Source organism: Tachysurus fulvidraco, chromosome 14 (genome assembly GCF_022655615.1).
Source record: "Tachysurus fulvidraco isolate hzauxx_2018 chromosome 14, HZAU_PFXX_2.0, whole genome shotgun sequence".
In the NCBI taxonomy this organism is placed as follows: Eukaryota; Metazoa; Chordata; class Actinopteri; order Siluriformes; family Bagridae; genus Tachysurus; species Tachysurus fulvidraco.
Window position 1 is genome coordinate 718,455 of NC_062531.1, and position 13,417 is coordinate 731,871.

General features: G+C 40.5%; 1 protein-coding gene and 1 long non-coding RNA gene across 5 annotated transcripts in view; one reads left to right on the plus strand and one right to left on the minus strand.

Annotated features, from left to right (window-relative positions):
• Positions 1-1,285: 1,285 nt before the first annotated feature.
• Positions 1,286-13,417, minus strand: part of LOC113642617 (N-acetyllactosaminide beta-1,3-N-acetylglucosaminyltransferase 3-like) — an 82,778-nt gene continuing 70,646 nt past the window's right edge. For 2 of the 4 annotated variants that reach the window (XM_047800433.1, XM_047800431.1), the window contains exon 3: positions 1,286-6,351. In XM_047800433.1, the coding sequence (XP_047656389.1) occupies positions 5,174-6,351 (1,178 nt within the window). In that variant the 3' untranslated portion in view covers positions 1,286-5,173. Of the gene's footprint in view, positions 6,352-8,493; positions 8,556-10,301; positions 10,333-12,513; positions 12,875-13,417 lie in introns of those variants that run through there. The other 2 variants (XM_047800434.1, XM_047800432.1) reach the window with 2 other exon arrangements.
• Positions 4,108-9,500, plus strand: LOC125138574. Its single transcript, XR_007137805.1, has 3 exons — positions 4,108-4,266; positions 4,535-4,638; positions 9,176-9,500. It is a non-coding gene; the product is annotated as an uncharacterized LOC125138574 (long non-coding RNA).

A 13,417-nucleotide genomic window follows, 5' to 3' on the forward strand; every position in this document is an offset into this window, starting at 1 on the left:
CAAGCAGTCTAGACCCAACCGTAAGATTAAATTCTCACACAGATTCTCACACAGATTAGATTACTCACACAATTTCTACATGGCTGCTAATAAACTGTTGATTAGCTTTTGCTAAAACTCGTCCACTAATAAAAACACACACCTTTACTGTATTTAGTAACTGACATGTTTATGTTCGACATGTGCTGTCAGCGGTCATTAATTTTCAGTACTCAGTTACAGCAGTCTATCATTCCTTTCCTGACTAATTCTTCTATGAATAAATAGTCAAAGTTTCTTCAACTTCCGTTCAGACATGTCCATGTCCTGTTCATCACTCATACACACGATCGTACACAACCTCGCTCCTGCACACAGCACAGCTGCCTGTAGGGAGTGGACGTTAGCATGGGTCATTTCTTAATAAGTGACTGTTATGTGCTTGAGTGGCTTTTATGGATCTGCTGGAATTCACCTGACATGGTGATTCATGGGGCTGGTGGTGGTAGTGTCATTTTTAGAGTTACTCTTGTCCAATCCCCTCTTTACTCCTCTCCAGTCAGAGTTGTGCTTGTTCTGTACGGTTCATTAAACGTTAGATGCTCTTATGTCCTTTAAAACTCATTAATAAGCTTTATCTGATAAACAACGAGAACATTGGACCTAAAACTTTAAGGGCAGAAGATGAAATGGGTTTTATTGAAGGGAATGCATGGAGAAGAGGCACGGCTCAAGGCAGGGAAACCACACAGACCAGTCACTGTGACACAATCACTAAAGCTGTTCCACATAATGCACTTCCTGTTAATACAGCGCTTTCAATTCAGTTCCATTTTATCTGCAACACACTTTTAACAGTGGACATGGTCTCAAAGCAGGTTTAGAGAAATAGAAAAACATGGAATTACAATGTAAAAGTTTAACATCTATCCCTGTTGATCGGGTCTATGTTGATGGTGGTGAGGAAAAACTCCTTGAGGTGATATGAGGAGGAAACCTTGAGATGAACCAGACTCAGGAGTGAACACTGGACAGTAACGAACATCTTCAGTGTCTCAGCATTGCTTCAGTGTTTAAGTTCATCTTGGTTCTGTAGAACTGCGGCTGTGACAAAAGTTCTGAGCTGAGCTGAACACTTTGCTGTCATGAGCTCAAACACCACACATTCCTAACAGAGGAGAGGCTTTGTGAGGACCACGTCAGTAATTATTTAAAAGAATTACGTTGTATTTAACAGGAGGATTAAGAAACGTTCAGAAAATATGTAACGTCTTAAAACAGACAAAAGCACTTGTGTAAATCCTGATGACGTTCTGAGTCTAAACATTTTATTTACTTTTGTTCTGTAAAGAATTCTGTGCTGATTCCATATGGATTTTTCTTCAGATTTATACAGTAAGTACAAAAATAAAAGACTCAAAGTGTGTAAGTGAGGAGTGGATATATGCATATGTGTGTGTAATGTGAAGGATGTGTAAGCACTTTATTTTAGTGTGTGGATGATGAAATCATGAAAGCAGAGAACTTCCTGTGCAGAAGTTCACTGGCCGTCAACCGTCACTGAGACTAAACACCATATAAATTCCTGTCATCAGTTAGTAAGAACTAATACAGCAGTTTAGTACAGTAGCACTACAGGACCTGTATGTAGGAGTGTGTGTGTGTGTGTGTGTGTGTGTGTGTGTGTGTGTGTGTGTGTGTGTGTGTGTGTGTGTGTAGCAGTTTGTAGCAATGACTGTGTCCACATTTCCAACTTCACAATCACTGTTAAGCTTGTTGAGGACCATGCTGTTGTTCGCCTGATCTCTGATTAAAGCCTGGAGAACTAGTGCCAGGAAAACAGCCTCCTCCTGAACATCAGCAGCACAAAGAAGTTGATCGTGGACTTCAGCTTGAAACAGGAGAGGAGATAGTGTCTGCCCAGGAGAACCTCAGTGGAGAAAGTGGACAATTGGTGACCAAGGTCCCTCAGCATCTTTACCACCTCACACACTTTAAACTGCTCTTTCAGGAGATCCAGAGCATCCTGCTAGGAAGCATCACAGCCTGGATTGGGAACAGGACCATGCAGGACCGAAGGCTCTCCAGCTGTCGGTTCCTCTGAGTTCAAGGCCAGGAAGATAGTGAACGACCTTAACCTTCTAAACTCTGACACTTGTCCCTGATGTGGTCAGAGAAGTGCTACAGCTCCATGAATTCAAACACAGAGAATGAGGAGAAACTTCGTACTCCTACAGAACATTTCAACGAAATTCTATTCAGTATTATTTGTTTTGCACTTTTAACAGTGGACATTGTTTCAACACACACCCAGCATCCCTTTCCTGTTTACTTTGTTTTCATCTGCACTTCATTTCAAATGCACTCGTTATAAAAGCTCCGTTTTTATGGAGTCAGTAAAAGCATTTCACTGCGTCACACTGTGCACGGTAGTGTGTATGAGCAAAGGTTAAAACAGAAAAAACAATTTTTGAATGTACACAGAACACCTCACACTAAACACCCAGAGTGTATAATCAGAAAGTACCTTCATGATAAAAGAACAATAATAAAATTACACAAGATGCCACAAGACAGGGGCAAAGAAGTAAACATTATCACCACATGACATGAGGACAGCTTCATGACCTAAAGCATTACACAAAGCTGGAAGAAAAACCCCAAATCAGCTGAAAGGCCCAGCGAGCTGTACTGAGTTAAATATATGATAATATAAGAACACAAAACCTCATGTTCACCATAACACACAGCAAACTCAATTAGCTTAACAGTTTAAATTTTAAGATTCAGTTCCTCAAACCACTTTTACCACAGAGCTGCTGCTGAGTTCTGGATTCTGATTGGTGGTCAGATGTTGATTAATTCTCTCTAACAGCAGCTCTGACTGTAGAGGAGTTTGCAGTTTCTCAGTAAAACAAACAAGCTGCATTATTATTATTATTATTATTATTATTATTATTATTATTATTATTATTATTATTATTATTATTATTATTATTATGTTTATAGATGCTGCAGAAGTAAGAACAGAAACTCAATTTGCTGATGTTCAACAGTTTGTAATATAAATAAATTATTTTCAAGTTGTGTCCTCTTTTGTAAGAATGGTGGGTAGAATGGATGATGAAAGAAATGAATGTTTAACTTTATGCTAATTAGATAAACCTTATCAATGCTATCCAGCAAAACCCTGCTCTCATATTCCCATACAAAAGAAATGTGAGATCCAGAGAATTGAAAAAACAGCAGAAGAAATAAAACAACTGTTGAATAAAATAAAGAAAATGTTGCTTGAGGAATGAAGAGTTGGTTTAAGAGTTGAAAGATTTGAATATGAGTGTTTAGAAGATAACGAGGGATTAGACGCTGTACCTAGACAGCTGGAAGAAGATTCCAAAAGAAAAGAAGATCATACTGCATTATGTTTTATTATGTTTTATTTTCAGACGTTCAAAAGAACTTTTCTCTTTCTTATAATCATGTATTCTCCTGTAATAGAATTGATTAGATTAATATTGCTTATTTTTGACTGTAAACTTAGATGAAAAGTGAAAGCTTATGAAGCCTACTGTGTATTAGCTGGGAGTAATCTGCACACGAAGGGTTTTGTAGCTTGCTGTTGAATTCCCGGCGAGAGAAAGCTTCAGTCATGTATAATAACAGCCTGACAGCTGCAGGAAGTTAACTGCAACCATATGACTATATATAGAAGTATTAATCTTGAGAATAGAAAAAAAAGACATTAGTAGCACACAGAGTCGCCGGCGAGATATGTTCGGGAGATGAGAAATGTTTGGGGGACGAGATGTTGGCCGTCAAGAAGACACAAAGGGAATCGAACCCGACAGCAAAATCCAACTTGCACCAGTAAGGATACAGAATGTATAAAAGTTCGCCTTGAATTTCATTGTGGGTGCATTCTAGTGCAAACAGCCTCAGTGCATGTTATACTCTGTGCTTCATAGAACAAACGCAACTTTACACTTGGAGAGAGTTTCTTGGTTTGTTATAATCATTGCAAATTAATAACTTTTACTTATTCTAATACTTTTTCATTATTTGATGGAGTTTTTATTTGTAATTTTCTTTTTACTTTACATTTATTACACACATTCATCTGTATTACACTACTTTTAATAAAAACAAGGCCTCCCATTATGAGGACCCTGAACAGACAAGAAGTCTGACTCCTTCATTTAAAGATTCAAGCAATAGATTAAGTAGAAGAACTTGAAGAGGATCCTTTGTTAGAAGACTGAGGGACTTCGATGGACACCTGTGTTCAAGGTAAGACCAACTCTGATAGTTGATCTTGTGTTTTCAACACTAACCTGTGCAAATTAGGACACATCCTTTAATGGGAGAGCGGAAGGGTTTCCTACGCAATCTGAAAACATGTGTCACTAAGGGACACGTACGTCAGTATAAACTACTTCACCTCCTTTAATAAATAACGAAGCAGATGATGTGCTGTTCTGAGAATCAGTAATAATGCAGTATATTCCGTAAGGTTTTATTCCTTCACCTAATCTCACTATTGTGTTAATGTTGCCAGAAAACAATCAAACCAGGATCCTGATTAAATGGCATCCTGTGGCGCACCGAGTCTAGAGCTGTAGCTGAATTCTGATTGGTCCATCTCTGGAAAACCCTGTTCTGGTATGTAGAGTATGATTCTATTTCATTTCATTACTATACAATTATTTAACTTTTAAATGTGCTGTTTAAAATTATACTTCATTTAGTCTGCCTACATATTTCATTTTATTAGGCATTTGTGTGCTTTGTTTATTTTTTGCTTTAAATATTTATTACATTTACAGCATTTAGCAGATGCCGTTAGTAAGAGCGACTTACATTTTTAGCTCATTTATACAGATGAGCAATTGAGGGTTAAGGGCCTTGCTCAGGGGCCCAGCATGGGCAGTTTGGTGGCCAAGGGATTCACGACTCATGACCTTCGATGAGTAGTCCAACACCTTAACCCCCAGACTGCCACATTCCATAATCACTTCATCTTCCGTTTTATTTTTTACTTTCATTGTTTAAGTTGAGTTTGCCTGTGTGCAATCGGCTGGTTATAAAATCATCTAAATCGAAAGCTTCTCACTGTATGTCACCCAGTCCCCCCTCTCACCCCCAGTCTTTCCCAGTCCTCCCAGATTTTCACAAATCTGTCCCCCCAGTATTCTTTTTAAAGCATGAAAAGCCCAGAATTCTCATTCCCTTTTGTTCTCTTTGTACAATTCAAATCTTCTCTATGGATTTCATGCCACATAATATAAATCTGAAGTGGGAGGAACCTGTGGACCAGGAGAACCTCACGGTAGTAGCACGGATTGTATGCCTCATGTTGACCCGAGGGAACGTACCCGAGGCCCGCTGTCCTCACTCCTATATGATGTCTGGGTAGAAGTCCAGCTTTTTCCAGACACATTCCCATGTAAACATCATCGATGGGAAGCAGGGGGATGGAATGAGACATGTTGTAGATAACTCTGGAAGTGAATTGTGACAGCAGGAAGCCACCACCACCACAGTAGGGAGGATAGGTGTCTGATTTATGGATTTGTACAGGGATGTAGTATTTACTGCCTGGGTGCCGGATCGGCCCGACATGTTGGATCAAGTGGCCTATAAAAAGATGTTTGCTTCCATCATTATCATCTAAGCCCTTGAGGTACTGCACCATATTGTCTGTGTTGGCAAAAATGTCATCATCTCCATTGAGGAGAAAGTGCACATCTGGGCAAAACCTCTCCATCCACTCCAGGAATAAGACCTGCTTCAGTGTGAGGTTGTAAAAGGTATCATCAAAATCCCACTGCAGAATGTCCTGGTACTCGCGGTTCTCCAGCTCCAGGAGTTTATTCAGTTTTTCCTTCTCATAACCGTCTCCTGTGGTTCCAGATATGAACACGGTGCGGATCCACACACCGCTATGAAGCCGCTCCAAAGCCCACGTTTTACGCAGAACCTCACGCCGATCGTAGTTGGGTGGAGAACTCTTAATGACCAACAGTAGGAAAACATCTGCGGAGTTCTTTGGTCCGCCGCACTTCCCAGGATTGTTGAGGAGCATGGGGAAATGGCGACAGTGCTGGTAAAACAGGAAGTCTTGGATATTCTTAGGTAAAGTTGAGAAGTCATGAATCTCGGAGGCAGATGAATTTAGCGTACACTTGGGGACTGAGTTTAGGAACATGTCCGGCCATGTCTCTGGTTCAGGTTTCTGCTTTCTCAAGACTTTGTCTTGTCTTATGGTTTGTGATTTCTTGCCCTCGAGGTCTATTTGCAGTATTACTAACAAACACAGAGTGGCCGTGATGAGCAGTGACAACACCTCCAGGTTCCTGGTAAATCTCCTGGGTCCTGCAAAAATCAAATCAAATCAAATAAAATTTACAATTTTATTCAGAGGAGAAAAACAAAATCTAGAATACATTTGAATATTTCAGTTATTGTAGTAATAATAATAATAATATTATTATTATTAATAATATTAATAATAATAATAATAATAATATTTCATTTCCAGTAAGCACTCTCTAAAAGATGAAAAGAGATATTATATTTATTGCAATGTTCTTCATATACAGTATGTTAAATAATAAAGGACCCAATACAGAGTCTTAGAAACATCTGCATGCTGGTACTTCTTTATATTTATTGGACTTCTCCATTTCCACACTTTATTTCCCCTTAAAATTCTAATTTTATTTGGGGACTGAAAATACATTGGTTTCGTCAAGCCAGAATCTCTTATCTCTCTCTCTCTCTCTCTCTCTCTCTCTCTCTCTATATATATATATATATATATATATATATATATATATATATATATATATATATATATATATATATATATACAAACTGCTCTGAAATCTCCATCAACGAAACATTAGAAGGACAATTAATTGTGTATGGTTACCCCAAGGTTGTGTACAGTGACTGAAGGACAGAACAGTGAGACATCTAAGCTTTTTATGAATAGTCTTTCTTAGGTAACGGAGCAGAACTGGAGTGTTTGGCGAACTGGGTTCCTTTTTCAGTTCCGTTTTTCTTAAGGTTTCTTCACTCAGGGAGTTTTCCACACCATTGTCACCCCTGACTTATTTATTTGTTTGTTTGTTTGTTTGTTTGTTTGTTTGTTTAAAATTTATATCATGAATTTATAGATTTCGATAAAGCTGCTTTGTGACAATGTCTAACATAAATTTAATTGAATTAACCAGGTAAGGTAGCGCAGTCTGTCTGTACAGTTAAAGTCAGGTTTTGTTTGTGAGTTCAGTCTTGGCTCATCTGGAAACTTCCAGTGATGATAAAGTTCCCTCAAGCACAGTTGAGAGATTATACATTTCATTACCATCCTGTTATGCCTCATTATGTCACCACTGCCACCAGATATAACAATTACCGAGTAATAAATCCTTCAATTCTGGTGCTAACACTCATGAGCTCCTCTAATAAAGTGAAAATGAAGCTAATTGATGGCTTCAAGGCAGGAGAGGACTAAAAAGAAAAACCTCATCATTAATTCACCCACTGATCTGTAAAAAAACAACCTCTAAAACCATCACTGGTCATAAGGAGCCCAGCTTTCAGGCTGAGGGTGACCTGAAGTGGGTGAATAATCTGAATCTATTCTTTAACTGATTTGATCAGCTACCCACACCTACCCCCATCCAGTCCCCCTTCTCTGCTTCCACAGCAAGCTGCATAGGTCTACCTTTCTCTGCACTGCTCTCAGATCAACAACACATCCAACCTATCCCCCCTACCAATTCCCCCCAGCCCCCACACCAACCCCTACATACTGCCCCTTACAGAAGCTCAGGTGAGAATGGAGCTCAGGAACACCAAAGAACTGGTGGTGGATTTCTGCAGAGACAAACACACTCTCACAAAAGCACTCTCTGGACTCTCATGAATGCCTGGGTGTTCATCTGAACAGTAAATTGTACTGAACAGACAATACAGATGCCATTTCTAAGATAGAGCAGAGCAAACTCTTTCAGTTGAAGAGTAAGGTCTTTTGGAGTGCAGGGAGCCCTAGTGAAGACCTTTTTTGCCACAGCCATCATCTATGGATTAGTCTGCTGGTGCAGCAGCATCTCTACTACACACAGGAAGAGACTGGACAAGCTGATAAGGAAGGCCAGCTGAGTCCTGGGGATTCCCCTGGACACTGTAGAGAAGGTGGGGCTTTATCTTGTATGGATTGTCTCTTTAGTTAAGACAAGTCAAGATAAGATAAGTGCTGTAGACTAATGTGAAGTGAAGTTCCAGTGAAGTGAAGTGAAGTGAAGTGTAAAGATCTATGGCCACAAACACCAGATGTATGTTGGTGTATTGGATGAACAGTGTTTGATCAACACTTGGTCAGCAACATTGGGTTTATATGGAAACCTGTATAGGAAGATGGTACAGTGAGTCATCGAAAAACTGTAACCTAATGCAGGCATAAGCGCTTTATACTGACTTTAATGCCAAGAAGACACAAAAAGCACAAACCATTTTGTGAACATCTGCCAAAATGGGTGTTACTAAGGACTGAAACAGGAGGGTGTCAAAACCTTTGCCAGAGAGAGAGAGAGAGAGAGAGAGAGAGAGAGAGAGAGAGAGAGAGAGAGAGAGAGAGAGAGAGAGAGAGAGAGAGAGAAGAGAGAGAGAGAGAGAGAGAGAGAGAGAGAGAGAGAGAGAGAGAGAGAGAGAGAGAGAGAGAGAGAGAGAGAGTGCTTTATATAAGTTAATGATGATGACAGAAAGATGAGACTCACTGGTTAAAATCTACAGAATTAAAATGTTTCTAAGACTTACATGTGATAAACATTTTTGCAATTGTGCAATGACTTTATTAACAGAGATCTAAATGTGACCTGTGTGTGTGTGTGTATGTGTGTGTGTGTGTGTGTGTGTGTGTGTGTGTGTGTGTGTGTGTGTGTGTGTGTGTGTGTGTGTGTGTGTGTGTGTGTGTGTGTGTCTACACATGTACAAGGTTGCTCTGCTGACAGATAAACAAACTCTGTCTTGTTCCTATGGAGAAAATGTTCTGCTCAGCGGCTCCTATTTGACTGTTTAAGTGGAAACCAGTCACTGTGTACACACACACACTGTGGTCACAACCTGACAGCAATATTTTGTGATGTAAAAAAAACTCATAAATAATCTGAACTTTTTCCTCCTCTGTGTGAAGTGGCAGCATATAGAAATGAAATGAAACATGGAGGAAACAGAGCAGCACAGTGACATCACCAGGAAAAGGACAAAATCATAGCAGGGAGGCTGCTGAGAGACCTACAGCAACATTAAAGGAGCTACAGGAAGATCTCACACCTACTGATTCCTCTCAGAATGTGATAGCAGCCTCTCTCATTCTTCACATGTCTGAGCTAACAGTCTTCTTCTTCTTTGGTCTTTTCCTGTTAGGGGTCACCACTCCTGACACTCTTCTGTCACACACACACAACACTCCTGACACTCTTCTGTCACACACACACAACACTCCTGACACTCTTCTGTCACACACACACACAACACTCCTGACACTCTTCTGTCACACACACACACACAACACTCCTGACACTCTTCTGTCACACACACAACACTCCTGACACTCTTCTGTCACACACACACAACACTCCTGACACTCTTCTGTCACACACACAACACTCCTGACACTCTTCTGTCACACACACAACACTCCTGACACTCTTCTGTCACACACACACAACACAACACTCCTGACACTCTTCTGTCCACACACACAACACTCCTGACACTTCTCTCTCACACACACACACACACACACACACACACACACACACACACACACACACACACACACCGCTCCTGACACTTTTCTGTCTCACACACACACAACACTCCTGACAATTTTCTGCACCCACTCCAACCTGCACTCACCTCTTCACCTCTTTTCCACACTCCTCATCACACTGGATCTATGACCCCCAAACACTTGCACCTTCTTGACATCAGCCCCCTGTAACCTCACTCATCTACTTCACTCCCTCTGGTTCATACACATTTATTCTGTCTTACTAACTCTGACTTTCATTCCTCTTCTTTCCAGAGCAGACCTCTCACATTCCGGGTATTATAGAACACTTCCTGTGAATGTTGTCCTGTGTTTCCTCATTCCACCACCATATACAGCTCACAGTATACTTATTTATCTCAACTCTGTGTATTTCTCCAACTTACTTCCTGAAGTTTTTAGTTCTCAGGGAAATGTGTATAAAGTCACAGATTGGTGACACAGTGTAGAGAGAAAGCAGTAAAATGGAGATTTCATTGCTTACCGAAAATCCTCTGCAGCACCACCATTTTCACCTGAAACAGTTTCAGACCTTGTGTTAATACAGAGAGCGAAACAGACACAGACATAACGTTCACTTTATGTCTTACTTCTTTACACAAAGCTGGGGGGAAAATACACAAAACATGTTACCTGAGTGTCTGTGCACTGAAACATAAAGCTTTCAGACTCAGAAACCAGAAAGCTGACAGCCAAATTACAGAAGGTGTGTGTGTGTGTGTGTGTGTGTGTGTGTGTGTGTGTGTGTGTGTGTGTGTGTGTGTGTGTGTGTGTGTGTGTGTGTGAGTGCACATATATATATATTGTGTGTGTGTGTGTTTGAACAACACAGAGTTAAGGACTGAAGTAAATTAGTCATAGACACATAAAGTGTATCTTTACAACCTGGTGTACACAGTGTGGGGACACAGGACAAGAAGACAGTGCAGGACAAAAGGCAGTGCAGACAAAAGGCAGTGCAGGACAGTGTGTGTGTGGGTGGGGTGAAGAGTGTGTGTGTGGGGTGAAGAGTGCAGATAGCAGTTACGTTTGGGCCACATGTGGGAATTATCTGGCACATATGTGAGATGTGGCCTCGATGTGGCGTGGCTATACAGATAAGGGCAAAATTGTGGCCATATTTGTTTTGTCATAACTTTAAAATTGGCGGGAAATGTTCTCTTGGTTCACAACTCATTTTGAGGTATATGGCCCAGATAACAAAGAACACATGAGAACCATGAGACTCGGGCAGTGGGCAGCATTTCTGCTTTCCTCACGACTGTGTGAGCTACGTTCAGGTAAGTGATTGGCACTTTACAGTCATATAATTGAAATATGCAGCATTGTGTCAATATTGCATGTTATTAAGCATTTAGTTATTAGTTTAATTGAGGAATGGGGTCAAATTAGCTAATATTTTCCTCAGTTTAACAATACAGTTTAATGTACGCTAGGGCTCCGCTGGTTTGGCGTTTTAAATTCCGATGTTTTTGGCTATAAATCAACAGTATTTAATTAAAGTTGGCCACATATTCACAGGTTGGAGTTTCCCGAGTCAACACTTGCAGGAATGTGTGTGTTTGTCCACGTTATTTTTACATGTTGTCGAGTCAAGAGCTCTATATTGTCATGTTGAGTGTATATATATATATTGTGTGTGTGTGTGTGTGTGTGTGTGTCTGTGTGTATTTGTGTATGTGTGTCTGTGTGTGTTTGTGTATGTGTGTCTGTGTGTGCGTGTGTGTCTGTATGTGTGTGTGTGTGTGTGTGTTTCTGTGTGTGTGCCCATGTGTGTGTAGCATTTGATCTGTTTCAGCCTGATGTGTCTGAACTTCACATTTGTCTTAAATGCAAACATCCCCCACCCCCCACCCCCCAGGTCAGGTACACCTATTCCCAGTTGTAAGAGGTGAGCATTAAGTACAACAAGACAGAACAAAGACATGAAGACACCTTCATACAGTTCTGTTACACAGGAATCTCATAAAACTTCGTCACAGAAGAATGTTAAACGTTACGTTTTACACAACACAACACACACTGACTAGAAAATCACTTGGCAACAGTGAAGATAACCAAATCAAATTGGTCCACACACACACTTACACACACACGCTCACGCACACACACACTCACACACACACGCGGTTACGCACACACATGCAGCTCATTACTTACTTATCTAATAAAATATCGTTTCTTAAATGAGAGGATTAAAATAAGGATTAACAGGAATGCACTAATTAAATATTATTAAATTAATTAAATTAATTAATTAAATATTTAGAGTTTTTTCCCTCGCACTAACACCATAACCATAAATGGAAAAGAATGAAATCTTAATTACTTGAATAATGTCTTCTGTGTCTTCTGTTCATTATTCCTTTTACATTTACATGTGATACAAATTTAAATTTATTTATAAAGGACTGAAATTTATAAAGGACTTAAAATCAGACATCAAACTGCTCACAAGTCTCTCAGGACAAACCTTAACTTAGTCAGTAAGGAACAAACAGAGAGAAACTCAGACAGAAAAGAGACTCTCTCTACTTTTATGATTACTGTTCATTTCTACACCACATGAAAAGCTGAAGCAACTGAACACACAAACACACACAAACACTCACACACACACACACACACACACACACACACACACACACACACACACACACACACACACACACACACAATAAATAAAAAAGATTTACCTGTAATATGAACTCAAACAAGCTGGACAATGAAAGAGGTTATGAAGAGAAAGTATCAGCCATCAGGATGTGTGTGTGTGTGTGTGTGTGTGTGTGTGTGTGTGTGTGTGTGTGTGTGTGTGTGTGTGTGTGTGTGTGTGTGTCTGTGTGTGTGCTCTAAACACAGAAGTTCATTTCAGCATTACCAGTTTAAATACTTGTTAGTAATCTATAGGCCCTCCCCTGAACAGAGAGGAAGAGACAGAGAGAGAGTCAAAAGGGAGGGGGATAAGTGTGCACTCAGTAATAGTGAAACCTGCAGCGCTCAACCTTTTTCCTTTCAGCCACCCAGAAACACACACACACACACACACACATACGCCCACACACACACACACACACACACACACACACACACACACACACACACACACACACACACACACAATGGCTCAATGACTATTGTTCTGTCGCACTCACACCCATCGTTATGAAGTGCTTCGAGAAGCTCGTCTCATGAGGCACATCAAGACCCAGTTACCACCCTCACTGGACCCCCTACAGTTCGTGTATCGTACAAACCGCTCCACAGACGATGCAATTGCCACAGCCCTTTATTTAGCCCTCGCCCACCTGGATGATAAAGACATGTACAATTGCTGTTCATAGACTTTAGTTCAGCATTCAATACAATCATCCCTCAGCACATGATTGGGAAGCTGAGCCTGCTGGGACTAAACACCTCCCTCTGCAACTGGATCCTGGACTTCCTGACTAGGAGACCTCAGTCAGTCCGAATCGGGAACAGCATCTCCAGCACCACCACACTGAACACTGGAGCTCTTCAGGGCTGTGTGCTTAGCCCACTGCTGTTCTCCTTGCTGACTCACGACCTGAGATCGAACCATATCATCAAGTTCGCCGA